Source organism: Haliotis rufescens, unplaced genomic scaffold (assembly GCF_023055435.1).
Source record: "Haliotis rufescens isolate VD_foot unplaced genomic scaffold, xgHalRufe1.0.p SCAF_6, whole genome shotgun sequence".
Taxonomy (NCBI): Eukaryota; Metazoa; Mollusca; class Gastropoda; order Lepetellida; family Haliotidae; genus Haliotis; species Haliotis rufescens.
In genome coordinates, this window is record NW_025964334.1 from 25103738 (window position 1) to 25124279 (window position 20542).

The 20542-nt window shown below is 41.9% G+C and overlaps 1 protein-coding gene across 1 annotated transcript in view; it reads right to left on the reverse strand.

The window, feature by feature from the left end:
- LOC124111431 (cysteine--tRNA ligase, cytoplasmic-like) overlaps positions 1 to 20542 on the reverse strand; it is a 283163-nt gene that overhangs the window by 17404 nt on the left and 245217 nt on the right. The window contains exons 8-11 of the mRNA XM_048386259.1: positions 19182 to 19270; positions 16250 to 16371; positions 8337 to 8449; positions 434 to 562 (exon numbers count right to left, since the gene is read on the reverse strand). Of these exons, the coding sequence (XP_048242216.1) occupies positions 434 to 562; positions 8337 to 8449; positions 16250 to 16371; positions 19182 to 19270 (453 nt within the window). The remainder of the gene's footprint in view (positions 1 to 433; positions 563 to 8336; positions 8450 to 16249; positions 16372 to 19181; positions 19271 to 20542) is intronic.

Below are 20542 nucleotides of genomic sequence, written 5' to 3' on the forward strand. Positions count from 1 at the left end.
CACTATCGCCATTGAGTATCTTCCATGATCCAGTCCCTACAAGATGCACAACCAGTCAACATCATAACCAGAATGATTGGTAACCTCAGGCCAAACTGTTTTAATTTTATGTTTCATGGATTTATTCCAAATTTTCCCCACAAGGTCGGTCGAAACAAATAGAAACATAAATAGCTGTGTTATTTATTTATTTATTTATTTATTTGAAAGTCATTCTGTCATGGAGTTAAAACTGCAGCTTGCTTCTTGAATCACTGACAATTGATAGACATGGAATTGATTTATAACATTTTCTATTTCATAAGAGGGTCCATATTACTAGCGGGAGACACAATAAAAATAAATATTTTCATGTTTCATTTACTTCTTTTCCAGCTGCTCTTCAGTAGGGGTGGTGGGACTGAAACGAAAAATAACAAATGTGTGGCCTTACCTCTGCCTGGGCTAGTTCATTGTCATGATGCGGAAATTTGAGATCAATCCCTCCAGTGTGGATGTCCATAGACTCTCCATGGATACAGCTAGCCATTACAGAGCACTCAATATGCCAACCAGGGCGCCCCTTCAAGAAGAAAAATACATCAATTGTTAATAAAGTTTAGCCAATGAACATAGTCTTACTACTACATGTATATGTCCTTGTTGACCATCAATGGTGGCAGAGAGTAGCTGGATGGGTGACCACGTTTGGCAGCTTGAGTGAGTGAGTGAGTAAATGAGTTAGTTAATATTTTGCTCGGGAAATACCAGAATTTAGACACTCATGTCATAAGCATAGTATTGTCATAGCGACTGATTTACAACACCCATTGTCTGAAGAACATTTAATTGCAAAGGCTCATTACCCTGGAGCCATGACATCTATATGCCTTGAAACACTTAATTGCTGTTATTTATAAGATGCTAATCCTAATTGTTAATCCCCATTTTTGTGTACATCGACCGTCTGCCATCCTGAACGAGATGTGCAAGTATGTCACTGATGAATAACTGTTGACATTTATATTTATTACTTACTAAATGTCAGGTGACCTTGGCTATATAAGCCTTGGTCCAGAGAGGTTGAGAGGCAGGAGAAAAAGAAAGGTCTTACCCTTAGCCTAGCTAGGGTTAGGCTGGGTGCTCCGGGGCACCTAGACAACAACCACTACCACTATGTGCTGACCTGGCACATAGTGTCTTTTGTATGTATATATCTACATGTATAAAGTAAAACTGTATATACCGCAAGCCATCGCCTCCAAGTTGTCACTTCCTACAGGAACCATACGTCGGCCCCTTGCATATACGAGTATGCAAATTATTCATTAATCAACGTCACGTCAGACCGACACGCGTTGTTAGTATGACATGAACACTCATACAATATTCTCTATTTGTAATATGAACAGGGTCAAGTATGACGTGATAACCAGATGATGATATATGACATCATGACGTCACTACCGTCTGAACGACCCACTTGCATGGGTGTCTACAAGACAGCGTCTAGCCAATCAGATAGCTGGATTTTATAATGCGCAATTACAATGCATTTTCCTGCTGGGCTAGGCTAAGAAACTTATGATAGCCCTAATGAAACTATCGAAAATAAGAGACAGAGGTTCTGACGCATGTGTAAACTAGGGACTACAATACATTCCCTAGGGAACTAGAGATCTGGTACATTTCATAGCTATACTTTACATTACTTCCTAATTGTAAGTTCAATATATTTGATATCACGACTGACCCCTAAGCTTTCTAATAAATTTGAAACACTAGTAAAATCTGAAAATTGTCAAGGGACACAACTTGTGACTTGCTTATGGTTCTCACAAGTGTGGGAAACGTCCTAAAATCACCAACCAGCTTGTGACAAAATACGACCTCACCTTGATAAAAGTTGTTTGCGGAGGTGCTCTAAACTCTTATCGATGAGTGTTGAAATATTTGATATCAGAAGCCAAAAAGTGAAATTCTATTATCATCCCAAAATCATTCTGCCAAATGTTTCAGTTTGTGAACAGTTATGACAAGTGTCGTGACTGTAGGTGAAATGAGGTTTAACGTCGCGTCCAAGATTATTGCACTTATATAGCGACGTGCATGCACGTGTGTGTGTGTGTGGCTGCTTGTACTAGACCGGACATGCCGATTTATAGTGCTAGCCCACTGAGATACCATGTCACAGTTTAACATGAATACCCCACTCAGACACAGTATACTGACTCCGAGCCGACCAGTCCTTGTTTTAGCCCCTTAATGTTGAGCGCCAGACAGGGTAACAACAAGTACCATCTTTTAACGTCTTTTGGTATGACGCGGCTGGGGATCAAACCCCGGACCTTCCGCTCTCTGGGCGGACGCTCTACCACTAGACCATGGAGGCAGTCATCATGACTGTAAGATGTACAGCTTACAAGCTTCAGTGGCAGAGAGATAATTGATGTCATTTGATTGTGAGGTCATGGTAACTGATGACATCACAATGGTCCCATCACATCATGTGACACTTCCAAAGTGATGCTGTTTTCCTGACTGCTGTTTCAACATCGTTTTGTGAGAATTAAGATTTGTGTAAGAGGCATCAGATGTTCTGCAATATTTTCAACTAACTGGTGTTGAATCATGTTTGAACTTTACAGTCAATCTTTATTCTTATCGTAACATTATAATGAAATACCATAAGTGAACACGAGAGTAACGCCGCACTCTGCAATATTCCAGCCATATTGCAGTAGCCTGTAAATTATTGAGTCTGGACCAGTCTGTGACTGAAAGCAGAAGAAATGAGCCATACCTTCGGGGATAGGCGGCACACAATTAGCCAAGTTCACATGGTCTGTGACACCTAACATTATAACATAACGTAGTTTAGTGATGGAAATTAGCAAAAGACTTCTGCCCAAGCCAGTTTGGGCTCATGTGTAAGGTATTCTTTGAGTGCATAGAACCTTAGAGTGGAATCTTTTAAATAATTAATGGTTGGGTCAGTAAGTGTAAGCTAAAAGTGCTTTGAACTGTATGTCAGTTGGATGAGAGTGTGTCCGTTTGATGTCAGAGATAGGGTCATCAAAGTGATGTAAGGATGTGGACGTTTACCACACTACTGAGACCCATGAATACAGTATGGTGGAGACAGAGTAGTGATGCAGGTCGTGGACGTTTACCATGCTACTGAGACCCATGAATACAGTATGGTGCTGACAGACTGGTGATGCAGGTTGTGGACGTTTACCACGCTACTGAGATCCATGAATACAGTATGGTGCTGACAGACTGGTGATGCAGGTCGTGGACGTTTACCACGCTACTGAGACCCATTAATACAGTATGGTGCTGACAGACTGGTGATGCAGGTTGTGGACGTTTACCACGCTACTGAGACCCATGAATACAGTATGGTGCTGACAGACTAGTGATGAAGGTTGTGGACGTTTACCACGCTACTGAGACCCATGAATACAGTATGGTGCTGACAGACTAGTGATGCAGGTCGTGGACGTTTACCACGCTACTGAGACCCATGAATACAGTATGGTGCTGACAGACTAGTGATGCAGGTTGTGGATGTTTACCACGCTACTGAGACCCATGAATACAGTATGGTGCTGACAGACTAGTGATGCAGGTTGTGGATGTTTACCACGCTACCGAGACCCATGAATACAGTATGGTGCTGACAGACTAGTGATACAGGTTGTGGATGTTTACCACGCTACTGAGACCCATGAATACAGTATGGTGCTGACAGACTGGTGATGCAGGTTGTGGACGTTTACCCGTAACTGAGATCCATGAATACAGTATGGTGCAGACAGACAAGTGATGCAGGTCGTGGACGTTTACCACGCTACTGAGACCCATGAATACAGTATGGTGCTGACAGACTAGTGATGCAGGTTGTGGATGTTTACCACGCTACTGAGACCCATGAATACAGTATGGTGCTGACAGACTAGTGATGCAGGTCGTGGATGTTTACCCGTAACTGAGACCCATGAATACAGTATGGTGCTGACAGACTAGTGATGCAGGTTGTGGACGTTTACCCGTAACTGAGACCCATGAATACAGTATGGTGCTGACAGACTGGTGATGCAGGTTGTGGACGTTTACCACGCTACTGAGGCCCATGAATACAGTATGGTGCTGACAGACTAGTGATGCAGGTTGTGGACGTTTACCCGTAACTGAGATCCATGAATACAGTATGGTGCAGACAGACAAGTGATGCAGGTCGTGGACGTTTACCACGCTACTGAGACCCATGAATACAGTATGGTGCTGACAGACTAGTGATGCAGGTTGTGGATGTTTACCACGCTACTGAGACCCATGAATACAGTATGGTGCTGACAGACTAGTGATGCAGGTCGTGGATGTTTACCCGTAACTGAGACCCATGAATACAGTATGGTGCTGACAGACTAGTGATGCAGGTTGTGGACGTTTACCCGTAACTGAGATCCATGAATACAGTATGGTGGTGACAGACTAGTGATGCAGGTCGTGGACGTTTACCCGTAACTGAGACCCATGAATACAGTATGGTGCTGACAGACTGGTGATGCAGGTTGTGGACGTTTACCACGCTACTGAGGCCCATGAATACAGTATGGTGCTGACAGACTAGTGATGCAGGTTGTGGACGTTTACCCGTAACTGAGATCCATGAATACAGTATGGTGGTGACAGACTAGTGATGCAGGTCGTGGACGTTTACCCGTAACTGAGACCCATGAATACAGTATGGTGCTGACAGACTGGTGATGCAGGTTGTGGACGTTTACCACGCTACTGAGGCCCATGAATACAGTATGGTGCTGACAGACTAGTGATGCAGGTCGTGGACGTTTACCACGTCAGTGAGACCACAAATACAGTATGGTGCTAAAAGACTTGTGTTCAAAATCAAGGGAGATCAGTGAGGTTGGCTTCTAAAGTATCTACAGACCCCCTCAATATTGTAACATTCAAAATTTGGGTAAAGACAAGGACCCCTAAAATTTTATGCTTCGAACACAACTGGAAGCAACTGCCACTTGCTCCTCCATGACGTCCCTCCCTCCCTCCCTCCCTCCCCCTAATGATCCTCAGACACTGATGATCCACACAACACCATGTGCTCCCAACACAAGGGAGAAACTATCCAGGTGCAGCCATGGACAGATCCGATGGTTTTTAACAGAACTAAAGACATGGAATAATTGAAAACAAAATGGTTTTTTTCTTTTTTCAATCATGGAATTGAATAGCTTCAATTTTATAGCTTTCAAATGAGGGATTTGGATGTTTTGCAAGAGGTTTTAAAATGAACCAATGTTTAGCACAGATAAACGTGTAAGCCACTGGGAGAGCTGAATGAAGTCTGTCTGTTTGTCTGTTTATTGTTTAAAGCTGCACTCAGCAATATTCCAGCTATATGACGGTGCTCTGTAAGTAATAAAGTCTGGACCAGACAATCTTGTGATTGAGATCACGAGCATCGATCTTCGTAATGAAGCCTAACCACTCAATCCCGTTAACAGTCTCTAAAGACAAGCAATTCTAGCCCGGATCTTCACAGGGATCAACACAACAAAGCAACTGTTACAGACAATGTATGTGTCTGAGATGATGATGTACTGTCAGTGATTCTCGCAGGAGTCCTCATCCTTGAGAACCTTTGCAAGAGCTAGTGTCTTTGTTTGTTGTTTAATGCCATACTCAGCAATATTCAAGCTGTATGACGGCGGTTTGTAACTTATCGACTAGACAATCAAGCGATTGACATCATGAGCATCGATAAACGCAACTGGGATACAATGACATGCATCAACCAAGTCACCTTGCCTGTCCACCTGATTGTTTAAGTTGACTCTTACACCAAGCATGGGTTGCTGAAGACAATTCTAACCCAGATCTTCACATGTGGGGGAGCTACTGTGTCCTTTGACAGCCAAATACTACTATCATTTGTTTATGACTTGTTTGAAAACAGACCAGTTGGTATTTATGTTTTGCACTTACATTGAGAGAGTGAGTATGGTTTTATACCACTTCCAGCAATATCACGGCAGGGGACATCAGCAAGGCTTTACACACAGCACTTACAATGAGTGAGTGAGTATGGTTTTATACCACTTCCAGCAATATCAGGACAGGGGACATCAGCCAGGCTTTACACACAGCACTTACAATGAGTGAGTGAGTATGGTTCTATACCACTTCCAGCAATATCACGGCAGGGGACATCAGCAAGGCTTTACACACAGCACTTACAATGAGTGAGTGAGTATGGTTTTATACCACTTCCAGCAATATCAGGACAGGGGACATCAGCAAGGCTTTACACACAGCACTTACAATGAGTGAGTGAGTATGGTTTCACACCCCTTCCAGCAATATCACGGCATTGGACATCAGCAAGGCTTTACACACAGCACTTACAATGAGTGAGTGAGTATGGTTTTATACCACTTCCAGCAATATCAGGACAGGGGACATCAGCAAGGCTTTACACACAGCACTTACAATGAGTGAGTGAGTATGGTTTCACACCCCTTCCAGCAATATCACGGCATTGGACATCAGCAAGGCTTTACACACAGCACTTACAATGAGTGAGTGAGTATGGTTTTACACCACTTCCAGCAATATCACGGCAGGGGACCACAGCAAGGCTTTACACACAGCACTTACAATGAGTGAGTGAGTGAGGGAGTGAGTATGGTTTTACACCACTTCCAGCAATATCAGGACAGGGGACATCAGCAAGGCTTTACATACAGCACTTACAAGCACAACGAGACAAATGTAACAAGTATTAAGAATTACCACTGTTATTGAATATCCGATGTATGGGCATTTTGACATCTTCCAGGTTACTCTGGCATTGAATGCTCAATCACATGCACAGAAACTCCTAATGTTAAACTCCTAATTTACAAACCATGCCAAAAATATTTCCAAAGAAAGTTTGTCCTACACATTTTCATCAAATGTAAAACTTTGTACAAGGGCTGGGATGGGGGGGGGGGGGGGGGAAACGACGGGGGGGGGTTAACTTGGATACTCAGGTCGGGCGGGTGCAGAGCGGACACAGGTACCCACAAGACTACCCGGCCCCGTGGTTAGTCACATGATCTATTGTTTTATGACAAAGGTTACCTGAAACTCTAGGGTTACAATACAAGTCAATAATGTTCCCATTTCTTTCTTTCTATGCACCCATTCCTTCGGACTTGTATATGTTTCAATAAAGATAAAACTTCTTGCAGTAAACTTCAGTGTATGCATGACCAGATCTTTTTATACGATATCTAAATACCTTTTGCGAGGGCAAACTTTTCCCAATCAGACAGTTTGTACCTATCTCTTGAGACCTACAGAGGGTCGGGTAATAGGGGAGTGGGTACTCGGGTAGTAAATTTGGACTTGTCCCAGCCCTACTTTGTACACAATATCACAATATGCACAATCTTACATCATTATGTGAAACAAACTGAATCACTAAATCTGAATCTGTTGCCATGACAACCTCATTATTATACTACTAAAAAGAAGTTAAGGACTACCCGATGCTTTCAAATGACTATAGTTAATCCATCATGGTGTGACAGATTCATGAGTCATATGAAAGAATCACTGATCCTTAACTTCTTTTGAGTAGAATAATAATGAGGTTGTCATGGCAACAGATTCAGATTTAGAGACATGTGAAGCAAATCTTTCTTGCAAAGAGAATAATAAACATGAAAAACTGTAAATTTGGAAAGTTTTGTGCCAGTAAATTATTGTGAGTGGCTAACAATAGCCTTTACTACGTCTGGAAAGTCTGGCGACACCCTGTTGATGAGATTACCACAGATCAACAATACTTTAGAAAGTGTTGTTTTTAATGAGTAGGAAGCAGTTTGATGAAAAGATAACTCAGCATCAGTCAGTGTTGTTTAAACTATAGATGCCTGCGTTGCTGTAGTTGATAGGGGAGGTTGTTTATCTAACAGTATAGCCTGGCTGGTGTACGTCTGGACTACTCAGTGTTATGTAAGCGAACTGACGAGAGGTGGCACTTTACAGAACTCTCCTGATTAGACTCTTGACGCTGAGTGACAATCTGCAATTAAGGAAACAGGATGAGGGATTACTTATTTAACCATGCTCTGGCTGCTTGACACTGTGTGGAAGTGACTAAAAGAAATATGCCTCCTTACGATTTTCATTTCTTGTTGGTCTGCAAAAGTAACTTCATGAAACTACTGCCAGTGTGTGTCACTCAGTTTTCGTGGTACTTTCTGCTTGCGAAACTTTCCCGATTTCCAGTACTCGTGGGTTACTCCAGTTCACCTGATGACGTTGCTGCTACTCACCTTGCCCCAGGCCGACTCCCATGATGGCTCCCCTGGCTTGGAGGCCTTCCACAACGCAAAGTCGTTCTGACTCCGCTTCTCCCCCATACGATCCTCAGACACACTCAGCTCACCTGAAAAACATATAAGTTGTTGTGAAATAGGGTTTAATGTAGCATTCAAGATAACTGCACTTCTTTGAGAGACATTTAGAAGTTGGAGTAGTAAGTAAGGATAAGATATATGCATGAACAACTTTTTTATTACAATTAGGAGAGACAATTTGGTGTAAGTCCTGACACCTTTATGAAGCAAGTTTTGAGGGCTGGCTGATAAGTTCTAAGCCTAAGTGGGATATCACAATCGGATTTAAACAAACTGTTGCCACCAACAAGTACAATCATTTAATGAATCATAGACATAAGAACTGCAACTGTAGTGTTATTATTGTCTTTGTACCAGACCATTTTGTGAACCTACCCATTGAAATCACCAGAAATGGACAAAACAAAATAGAAATGTGTACATGACACGTAGGGGGGACAAACCGTGGAAGGAACCGCGCAAGCACGCATGCACTGCACGTTCTGTGGTAGGGGAAATGACAGAGCGTTAGAGGGGCCGGCTCATGATAATTTCAGTCGCAATCTGACTCGCTCATGCCAAAGATCTCGTCGTCGGAACTGCTGGTGCCTGAACTGACTGCCACTATTATAGGTTGGACTGTTGCTGGCCGTAGTCCATCTCGTGACCAATAACGTGGCTCTATCTTGTCAACGACTGTGGCCACACAACGCCTCCATGTTTCTACTGTTACCCGACCAAGGGATTCCTTTACAAGTTTTTTCAACTTCTCGTAATTTGAACGTTGTGTTCGATCGTCCAACGTCACCCTTGACGATGCCCCATACCAACTCGATTGGATTCAGGTCGCAGTGATAAGGTGGCAGTCGTAAGACAGCGTGACCCTGACCCTTGATGTAACTGCCAACTTTATACACGGGGTCAGGTTTCATAGTTTTGATGATTTCATAGAGCTGTGGTTTCGTCGCTCGAGAAGGAAAGGTAATGTTCCTCCATTGCAGCCAAGTAACCATGTCTCCTTTACGGTTATGAGAGGTTGGAGTCTTGCTTTCTGGATCCTGCAAACTATGATACGGTGCATTGTCCATGACAATGAGAGACTTGGTAGGCAAAGCAGGGACTAATTTATCTTTGACCCATTCCAGAAATACATTGCCGTTCATTTCTGTGTGGTAGTCCCTGTTGTCTTTGGCCTTGGCTCTAAAGACGAGGTCACAGTCTGGGAGAAAACCCTGACTAGCAGAACCAGCATGGAGAACTATGAGTCTTTCACCCTTTCCCATTGGTAACTTTCTACCAGACTCCTTACAGTCACCACTGGGTACCCACTGACTGCTGGCTGTGTGTGACGCATTTACCCATGTCTCATCTAAGAAGACGGGCTCATATCCTTCTTCACGTTTCTGCTTGATGGTACGAAGGTAATGATTTCGGAGACGAACAATGTCAGACCGTTCACACAACACAGCCCTATTTTCTCCAGTTATCTTTTTGTATTTGTAACCAAATGTATGGAACAGCTGCCATAGTTTGTACTTTGTAACACGTAAATCATGGTCAGTTTCAAGGTGTTTCTTCAAAATTCTTAGGGACAGGTACTTATTTTCTGAGTGCAGTTTAACAATTGCACGTCTGACTTGATCCCTCTGAAAACTGTCTAATTTATCAACCTTGCGTGGTTTTGACATGTTCCCTACCTCCTTGGCCTGACTATTTGTATCTCGTCGACTAACAACATTTATAAGTTTCTGAGGGGACATACCAAGAGCTTTTGAAGCTCGTTTCAAGAATTTATTAATTGCATAAAATGGCTTTGCTCTTTCTGCTTCACTTCTAAAGAAATCATACACATTCAACATCAACTGTTTAACATCTGCTGAGTAGCGCATCTTGTCATTGAATGAACACGGTCACTGAGTAGCACGTGCAGACCGTGCTTGCGCTGTTCCTTCCACGGTTTGTCCCCCTACGTGTCATGTACACCTTTTTATACAAAATTACATGATAGTTACTTAAAGAACTTCATTCGTCATGGGTCTTAAAATAAACAAAATTCAGATTTTGTTGGGTACAGGGTATTCATGGTCAAGTACCGTATTGATGTTTCATACACTTTTCTGGATTTCGAGTTATTTTGCAATTCATCGTTCTCATTTGGAGTCAAACAGACTGTACCTGCAACTGAAAGGGCTAACTTCAACACAGATACATGCTGACATGGTCTCCACTTTAGGGGGTGATGTCCCTTCCTTTTCTACTGTAAAGAAGTGGGCTGCAGAATTCAAGCGTGGCAGAGAGAGCCTTGACGATGACCCGCGTCCAGGAAGGCCTTCAACAGCAACCATTCCGGAAAACATTACCCAGGTGCATGACATGGTGATGGCTGATCGACGATTGACCACTCGACATATTGCCAGTGTTGTGGGCATCTCTCATGAGAGGGTTGAGCACATTATCACCAACGAGTTGGGAATGACAAAAGTTTCTGCAAGATGGGTGCCAAAGCTCTTGACAGCGGATCAGAAACGTGTCAGATTCCTGACGTCCCATGGCAATTTATGCCGTTTTGAAGCAGATCCCGATGATTTTTTGGCCTGATTTGTAACCATGGATGAGACCTGGATTCATCACTTTCAACCAGAAACCCAAATTCAGTCTAAACATTGGAAGCATCCTGAATCACCAGCCCCCCAAAAAGCCAAGTCGGTTCCTTTTGGGATTCCAAGGGTATTCTGCTGATTGACTATCTTGAAAAAGGCCAGACTATCAATGGAAGATATTATGCTGACCTACTGAGACAGTTGCGTGAAGCTATCAAAGCTAAGCGACGGGGAATGCTCACTAAAGGAGTCCTGTTCCACCAAGACAATGCTCCTGTTCACAAATCGGTGGTTGCCATGTCAGCGATCCATGATTGTGGCTTCGAACTCATTGACCATCCCCTGTATTCACCCGATTTGGCCCTGTCAGACTTCGACCTGTTTCCCCAAATGAAAAAGGAACTCGCCATTTTCCTAGTAATGATAACGTCATTTCCTCTGTGAATGACTTTTTTAGGGTGGCTGAAGAAAATTTCTTCTTGACCGGCATCCACGCCTTGCAGCATCGCTGTCAAAAGTCTGTAAACCTGGAAGAGGACTATGTGGAGAAATAAATGAAAACCATCGACTTGGTACGGGTCTTTCACAGTTAGGCTTAGAACTTTTCAGCCAGCCCTGGTATCTTGCTTGATAACGGTGTTAGACCTACACCGAAACGTCATCCATACCTCATCCATATATCTTATCCTTACATAATTGCACTTGTAAAGCAACGAACATGCATGTGTATGTGCATGTGTGTGGCAGTTTGCACTAGTCTGGTTTGATAGTGCTACCTCACTGAGATACCATGCTGCAGTTTAACATGAATACCCCACTCAACCACAGTATATCGACTCCAAGCCGAACAGTCCTTGTTTTAGCCCCTTAATGCCAAATGTCAGGCTGGGTAACAACAAGTACAATCTTTTAACGTCTTTTGGTATGACGCGGCCGAGGATCGAACCCCGGACCTTCCGCTCTCCAGGCGGACGCTCTACCCTAGACCACGGAGGCGGTCGTCATGACTGTAAGACGCCGCACTCAGCAATATTCCAGCTATATGACGGCGGTCTGTAAATAATCGAGTCTGGACAATCAGACACCAGACAATCCAGTGATTAATACCATGAGCATCGATCCACGCAATTGGGATCGATGACATGCATCAACCAAATCAGCGAGCCTGACCACCCGATCCCGTTGGTCACCTTTTACGACAAACATAGTCACCTTTTACGGCAAGCATGGGTTGCTGAAGACGTATTCTACCCCGGAATCTTCACGGGTCAGTCCAGATAAGGAGTGTCCCACACCCATGTTATCCAATGGAGTACCTTCGGATAGACATACAGTCAAGTCTCGTTAATCCGACACTCGTTAATCCGACAATCCGCTTTATCCGACACTAATGATGGGAACCGATTAAATCAGTGCTATTTAGACCCGTTAATCCGACAATCTTGCACTCCAACTCCGACACATCTGATTCGCAACTAATTACCGAAATCACTCATTAATCAGTCTTGTTAATCCGACACAGTGATCAGCGTACTCCGTGGTCATGCTCTGCCCAGTTGTAAACTTGCGGTACCAGTTCCAACCTCGTGACTTCCACTCCAGACAATGCTTTTTAAAGTATTTTGAAAAAGTCATACAGTCCATAACAGTTGTTTTGTGTTGAGCTTTAGAAGTTGCATGATTAGAAAACCTATACGGCTAACAATGTAAAATAACAATATGAATATTTACTTTTTACTTTTTTTATTACATGTTTTTATCATAATCTATTGTGTAGTTGTCCGATTTTCGATCACGAATGTTGATACTACCTAATTTCGTTTATCCGACATAATCATATGCAGCCAACAACATCAGATTAACGTGACTTAACTGTACCATTTTTTAACCATCGTAATAAGCTGTTTGCCAAGATGCTGAGCTTCCCCTGTATATGCAGAGCTTCCATCCTGCAGTTGATTGAGTCTGCCAAGGCAAATAAACACGTAATCTTGCTCATTAAACCAATCAACTAGGTTCCTACGTGTCTCTGGATGTAAGCTTCCACCATTGTGTTGTCTGTGGCTACAAGGATCAAGGACAGAGATAAGCGGGGCTTCTATGTGTCAAGCGCTTAGTATGCAGATGCACTAGATGGATGTGAGCAAATCTGATGATCGGGTCTGTAATTTGGGGAAACAGCCAGTTGCGATGGATATCTCGAACAGCGGTACGAGAAATTTGTAGCGGCGACCATTGAAAATGGTAATACTACCTGGATCCAGGATGAACTGGTACATGCAAGCATGCATCCTGGAGGTCTAGGCTGATAAAATAATCCCAAATCCTGAGCTGTGCAAATTTTCCATACCGATTCCATCTGAAATTTTAGGGAACATAACAGACATTCCATGTGAAGAATCTTCATATTCATGATGACATGCATGTCTGTAGTGTCCTTCTTGGGTACCAGGTAAACAGGAGAATAGAATCCTTGACTGTGATCCATATTTCTGTTTCCATGTAGCTCTCTTGTCTAATAACGTCTGAATGGCCAAAGGTGTAGCTGGTAACTTGAGGTTGGGTCCTGTTTCACAATCATAGCGCTACGACTGTCTTAAGTCTATGTTAAGGAATGGTGCTGAGACGATAGCTTCGTGAAGCGTGGCCCTGGTCATGAGCCTGCTTCATGACATGAAAGCCGTCAAGTGACAAATCTGCACAAGTTTGTTTGTTTGTTTGTTGGTAAACGCCGCACTCAGCAATATTCCAGCTAAATGACAGCTTGTCTGGACAAGACAATCCAGTGACTGCCATCATGAGCATTGATCTACGCAAATGGGATACAATGACATGCATCAACCAAGTCAGCGAGCCTGACCACCCGATCCCGTTAGTCGCATCTTACGACAAGTATAGTCGCCTTTTAGTAGTAGCAGAGGGTTTACTTCTCCTTGACGCTAGAAGAGGACGAGGTCTAATAGTGTTTCTAAGATTTTCCAAGCGGAAAGCCTTGGGAAGGGTTCTATCTGTACCCACTGGTTGAAGTAACAAGTACCGTCCGTGCTGTGTAAACAGACACACATGAAGAAGTGGAGGGTGATGGAAGTTACCCGATGTCTTCGTAGTGTCACATACAACTTCCTCATTGAACTTGGTAGAGGGAACACTCCAAGATCTATCCTCAGTACCCGTCTTGGCTTATTGTCCATGAGCTTAGATCCTTTCAACGCTACGATATCTGTCCAATCACTTGATTGTCTGGTTTGTCTACAGACTGACGTCACATGGCAGGAGTATTGCTGTGGTGCGTGAGGCAATAAATACTTACTTTTAGGCTAAAAAAACTAATAGTCTTGGTTCTCAGGCACCACCCCCATCATCATAAAATCTGCCGCACATTTTGTTTTTATTTCCAATTTAAAAAAAATAAAAAAATCTTAATACTTTAACACAATGCACACAAAAGATTGAAAATTTAAAAAAATGAAACGTGCAATGAACTGATATAACTGGAATACTGTTAAAAGCGGCGTTAAACCCAACTCACTCACTCACTCATCACTGACTTTCAGTCGTCCATTCATATAATTACACAGCTATTTGCCCATTACGCCACGTGGAATCTGTTTCGGTAGAAAATCTAGGTTGCTTATTCTCTTGCATTGACAATTTATATTTCATAGACAATAATTTCTGATGAATGGCTTCAGTACTGGAGGTTGTTATAGCCGAATGCATCATTTTGGTAGCCATCATAAATCTGTCCCATTTCGAAGAGGACAGGAGCATTCAAGTTCATGACGTCAGCAACTTGCTTGCCACAACTCCAATATTTATCATTTAGTCTGCAAGTCCAGGTAGTCACTTGAGGAGTCACTCTTTTGTGACCTACTTTCTCCGTCACATTGGGCGGGTCAGCAGAGAGGGCAGAGTGATTCACACGCTCCTTGTCCTTGTCCCTCTTGCTCCTCAATGCTCTCATGGACTTGTGATTCCTTATCTTTGGATGTGGAACCTTTGGAGTCCTTGGAACTCGATGGTTTCTCAGATGAAATCCCCCCTTGGACTTCATTTGGAACATGAAGAAACTGGTTCAGTAGGATCTTAAGTCTCCATCAATCCTTGAAATTCCTTATTCATTAGCGAATTACACAAGTCTCATCTGGAATCCAGTATGCAGGGTAGATCACTGCACATGAAATACGATAGCTGTGCATGGGTCCCAGGGGAATCTCACTGTGAATGAGTGAGTGAGTTGGGTTTAACGCCGCTTTTAACAGTATTCCAGTTATATCACGGTGTGTCAGCTTAATGTGGGAGGAAAACCCGAAGTGATGCAGGTCTCAGACGTTTACCACTTCGGTGAAACCCACAAGCACGGGTATGGTGCTGACAAACCTAGAAACATGATCGGGGCAAACCGGGATTCGAACCCACAATCGTAGGTTTCTGGCGTGCCCAAGGGACGCAACTCTGCACAGCGAATCGAGGTGCCTTAGACGACTGGGCCACCCGTGCCCACGAATCTCACTGTGACAATCCGGGCAAACATGTTCCCAAACATGTTCCCAAACAAATCTACTCTCTTGCAAGGAGATAAATAACTATAGAAAATACAGTGTGAAGGTTAAACTGGTTTTGTGAGCTAACTATAAATGGGAACAGTTTTTACAGTTGAGCAGTTTTAATACTGTTTCACGTACCACTAATATTTGATACCTTACAGGGGAGAGGACATCTGTTGAACAATCTGAAGATTTTATAGTGTGAGGACAGGTAAAATGCAGGATTATGGCTATGATGTAATAGGATAGGATAAGATAACACCTTGTTATCCCCAAGGAAATTTGGGCTACATCAGTACAAGGTATAAGCTCATTGGTACACACACATACAAATAAATAAAACAGTCACAAATGTTGAAAGTGGCAACAATTATTTATCACAAAACTTGTTACAAAACCTGGTACTGACTGGTATGCTGAATTCCAGGCCCCATTTTTTTCTCAACACTGGCAGTCATAGTCAGTGGCCAGAAGGAAGAAGTTGATACTCCGGATGTAAAATATTTGAAATATCGCTTAATATTTTATTTGCTTTATTAACTATTTGCTGTTCAAAAGTACTGCCAATGTCCTGAAGAGTGATGCCAATTATTTTTCTCGCCGTGTTACAGTATTTGAAGAGTTTGGTTTTGTTGCCAACAGACAGGTTTCTGTACCAGCTAGATAAGTTACACTACTCGCAGGAATCAGAACCTTCTCTCACCTTCTCCTTCAGACAGAGCCTTCTTGTCTCCATAAGCTTCGGGAACCAGCTTCGCATAATGGTGACTGGCGCACTTGTCAAATGCCATTGTATCAAAGTAGACTGATCCATTGGATTCATACCTGAAAGAATAATATATATCCTGTTTACTGTTGTTATTGTTGTTTGTTTAAAGCCCCAGTTAGCAATATTCTAACCCTATCAAGGTGGTCCATAAATAATCTTGTCTGGACCAGAAAAACCAGTGACTAAGAGCCAGAGCAACAATCCACGCCATCATGGAATCAACACTCAATCAACGACGTCACCGAGTCTGACCACCATTCATTCAGCCTTGTATGATAAGCATTGAATGCTGGGGGCCTATTCTAACCTGGAATCTCAACAGTGATCACTGAAAAGTCAGGTTATTAATGAAATACCAAGGGTTAAATTAATCATTTGATACAGCCTATTCATAAACTCCTCCTGCAACTGTCTTGTTAAGAGGTCAGCACTGTAGCTCACCTGGAAAAGTGTAAGAGGGAGATCACGGTTAATGCTTGCTACATCCTAGAAGCACCCTTCCTGATATCATGTGCGTTGCTATATTTGACCTGATATTTGGTTTTAATCACATTTAAATAGGTATGGAACTTTGGGGGGCACAGGTGGCCCAGTCGTCAAAGGTGACACAATTCCCTGTGTAGAGTTGTGTCCCTTGGGTGACAGCAACTCCAAGCTCCTTCCCAGCGCGTGACACCTTCATTACACTCTCGGTAACATCGCTGCCACCAGTGTGGGCACGGCCATTACAAGAATCTTGAAATTTGCCCTCTAACCCCAAATGTAGTAACGTTTATTCTTTTGTTTATGTCTTTGGGGATGCCATCATATTTCATTTTGAAAAGGTGTACGACTGACCATGTTTTCCAGATAAATTTACTTTGTTGTTTTAATAATCAGATTGGTTCGAGATTGCAGACTAACGGAAAATCAACCAACTTCTCCCTTACATTCTTACTATATCAATTAAAGATGATAGTTTTAATGAAATAGAAATTCAAATTGACAAAAAAAGAAAGTAATTTAGCAGCGGTAAGTGTATTCGGCGTCACGACAGTCGTCACTTGTTTGTAAACATAAAGGTCATTCGGTTGCGAGTTAACTCCAAGCATGGTTGGGGCCACCTATCACAGTGGGGAGTTTTGACTGGTGGCAGCGATTGTATAGAGAGCTCCGCGAACGGACTATCGCTGTGAGGAGCTTGCCAGCAACTCATGACTGTGGGTTCGAACCCCAGTTTGCTCCCAATTCTGTTTCTAGGTTTGTCAGCACCATACCCATGTGTAAAATATTAGGTTTTATTTGATAAATTCTGATGGTAAACAGAAGTCGTTCATGTAATGTTATTAATGGTTTGGAAACATTGTGACATAACGCATGTGCAATGCGTGCCCGGGCTTGGCTACCGATTGTCACTTGTAGTCTGATGAATAAACGAAGTGGGAAGTTGGCAGGTTGTCTCTTGACCATTGAAAGAACACTACACCATGTTTGTGGGCTTCACCAAAGTTGTAATTGCCTGAGACCTGAACATTTCAGCCTTTATTTCAAACTTCAAACTCACTCATGTGCTTTGAACAAAATTTAACTCTCATGTTTGTAAGAAAGAAAAACCCTCCTTCCAGTCAAGTGAACAAAAATGTTGACTATCTGACGAAGTTCATATGAAACCATGATATGGTGTCCTTTTGCTATTTGCTGGCTTTCACGAACATCAAAACACACAAAAGATGAAAATGTAGAGTTGTTCAAAATGAATCACAAATGGTCAACTTTGACATTAAACCCTCCTACTGTTATTAGCATTGATAACATAACCAGTAATGATTTATGCGTGCAGTAATAGATATATATGGCTCTGATAGACGATTCAAGCTCTCAAAATGTCACAATTATTTCAATAAATCTGATCTTTGAAAATAAGTCTCCATCAAATCCAATACACTAAAATTCAACGACTATCATTACACACTGCTATTATCATTAAAAATCAAATATGTGACAAAAATATCTCATCCTAGGAAATCTGTAACATGGCTTTTGATTATCAAGGGAAGATCAAATTTCACTGCAATTGGACAGTCCACATGACAGCAGCTGAGCTCTTAAAATGGCCATCTTAGACGATTGTTTCATCATGGCACACACTGGACTAATCCCCCGACAACCGCTGTCAATAGAAACAATGGAAATCAGTTTGCAGCAGTTGCCTCCCTTTGAGACAGATAAACTCACCAGTTGACAATATATATTCATTTCATTTGCATGCCAGGTATTTAAATACAGGTAAAAAGTATTCTTCACAGAAATGTACTTCACATGCTGACATTTCACTGTCAGTAACATGATCTTCAGTGAGCAATGAATGAGAAACAAACAAATCAAAATATTCCGTTACCCCTAAAAAACAACTTGAATGAGACTGGTTGAGTTTTGATGTTTCTTACTTTCAAAAGCACCTGATTCTATGAAGAAATTCATTTGTTGTTTTTCTTCAATTTCTATTTTGTGAAACTAATAACGTGGGGTCTTTGAAAGCAGATCAAGTTATATACAGTCCATATTTCATCGGGTAGTATTTCATTATGACTTCAGCAACCCATGTTTGCCGTAAAAGGCGACTATGCTTGTCGTAAGAGGTGACTAACGGGATCAGGTGGTCAGGCTCGCTGACTTGGTTGATGCATGTCATTGATCCCAATTGCGTAGATCAATGCTCATGATGTCAATCACTGGATTGTCTGGCCCAGACTCGATTATTTACAGACATATAGCACATAGTTAAACAACAACTTTGTCCTCCCTTTGCTAACTTCATCAAGGAGACGATGGACAAATGGTATACAAAAACAACTACCGAATAGCAGAATCAGTAAAGCTCACTTACGCATAATTATTTTCAATGATCTTCTGTATGTAATCTATAACTTCGGGGATGTATTCGCTCACTCTTGTCAAAACATCAGCCGGCAACACCTGAAAGAAGAACAGATGAACGTGACAACAATCGATGAATAACGATTCAAGGCAAGGCTAACATATATGACCTCCAACCCAACATTTTCATAATTTCTCACATTCCATGAATTAGCTTAAAAAAAATCTCAAATATTTATGAATAATTTAGCTAAAATAAAATGCATTTTGTCAAAAATAATGTCATAACTAACCAAGATAATATTTTTGTGTTGCTTTAAGTGCCCGATGTGACCCTGCCAGTGGTGCGGAATTAATGCTGTCACCATTTTGGAGACAGTTCGCATTATGCATCATTTTTCCATATTGTGTCAGCTAACTATTAATCTTCGGTACTTTGAAATGATAAAAACACCTTTGAAAACTGATCTGTTTTAAATGCAGTAACAACATCTGACGAAAGGTTTATCAGCGAAAGCCGAGTGTAGGACCAATGGACATATCCCTTGCACCATTTACAGACCACCTGACGCCCTTTCTCAACAGTGCAATGAGTGCCATCTTGAACGTCTCTATACATTTGAAATGAAACCGTCCTTAGCACCCTGAATTTCATGCATGAAGGCATGTGATATCAAAAAGGTGCCAGTTTAAAACGTTTAAGTTAGCTGATGATGTCTTTCCAACAAATCGCGAACATTCAATCGATATGTTACACGATTCATAAAGACGTGAAGTTAAAACTATCGACGAACCGAAAAGAAACTTAATCAGCGATCGCCACACTGGAGCCATGGGACTCTTACTTCAAGAAATTATGCAAATAATTTCTCAAAACTGACAAAATTTCACACAAAAATAGACAAAAGACCACCCTGTCTTTGACCCCTCGAGCTGTCAACGACAATGTGGCAGAAAACAACTGATTCAGGAAAAAATATTGCAACAGGATAATATCCTTCAGAGCGGGCTTTTGCATACTGGATAAAATTGGAAAGTTGAAATCAAATTAAAAAGTTTTAAAAAATCTTTTTGTATTTTTCACATAATTGCATATTATAGTTTCATGATAGTCATTTCCAGCTGAAGGAAACAATGGGATGGAGTTAAGAAAACACATAGTTTCGTAGAAAATTACTGATTCAAAGCCAACATATGATCATGCAATTTGAATTTTATTGATCAATTTAATTACTGTTAAGAAGTCCTATGGGATTTGCCAGCATTGAACATGTGTAAGACAGGTTGAAACATGTCGGCCTTGAATTAAATTGAGAAAGATTGTTACAAATTCCACTGAAATAAATACAATTCAACTTGAAACAAATTGTA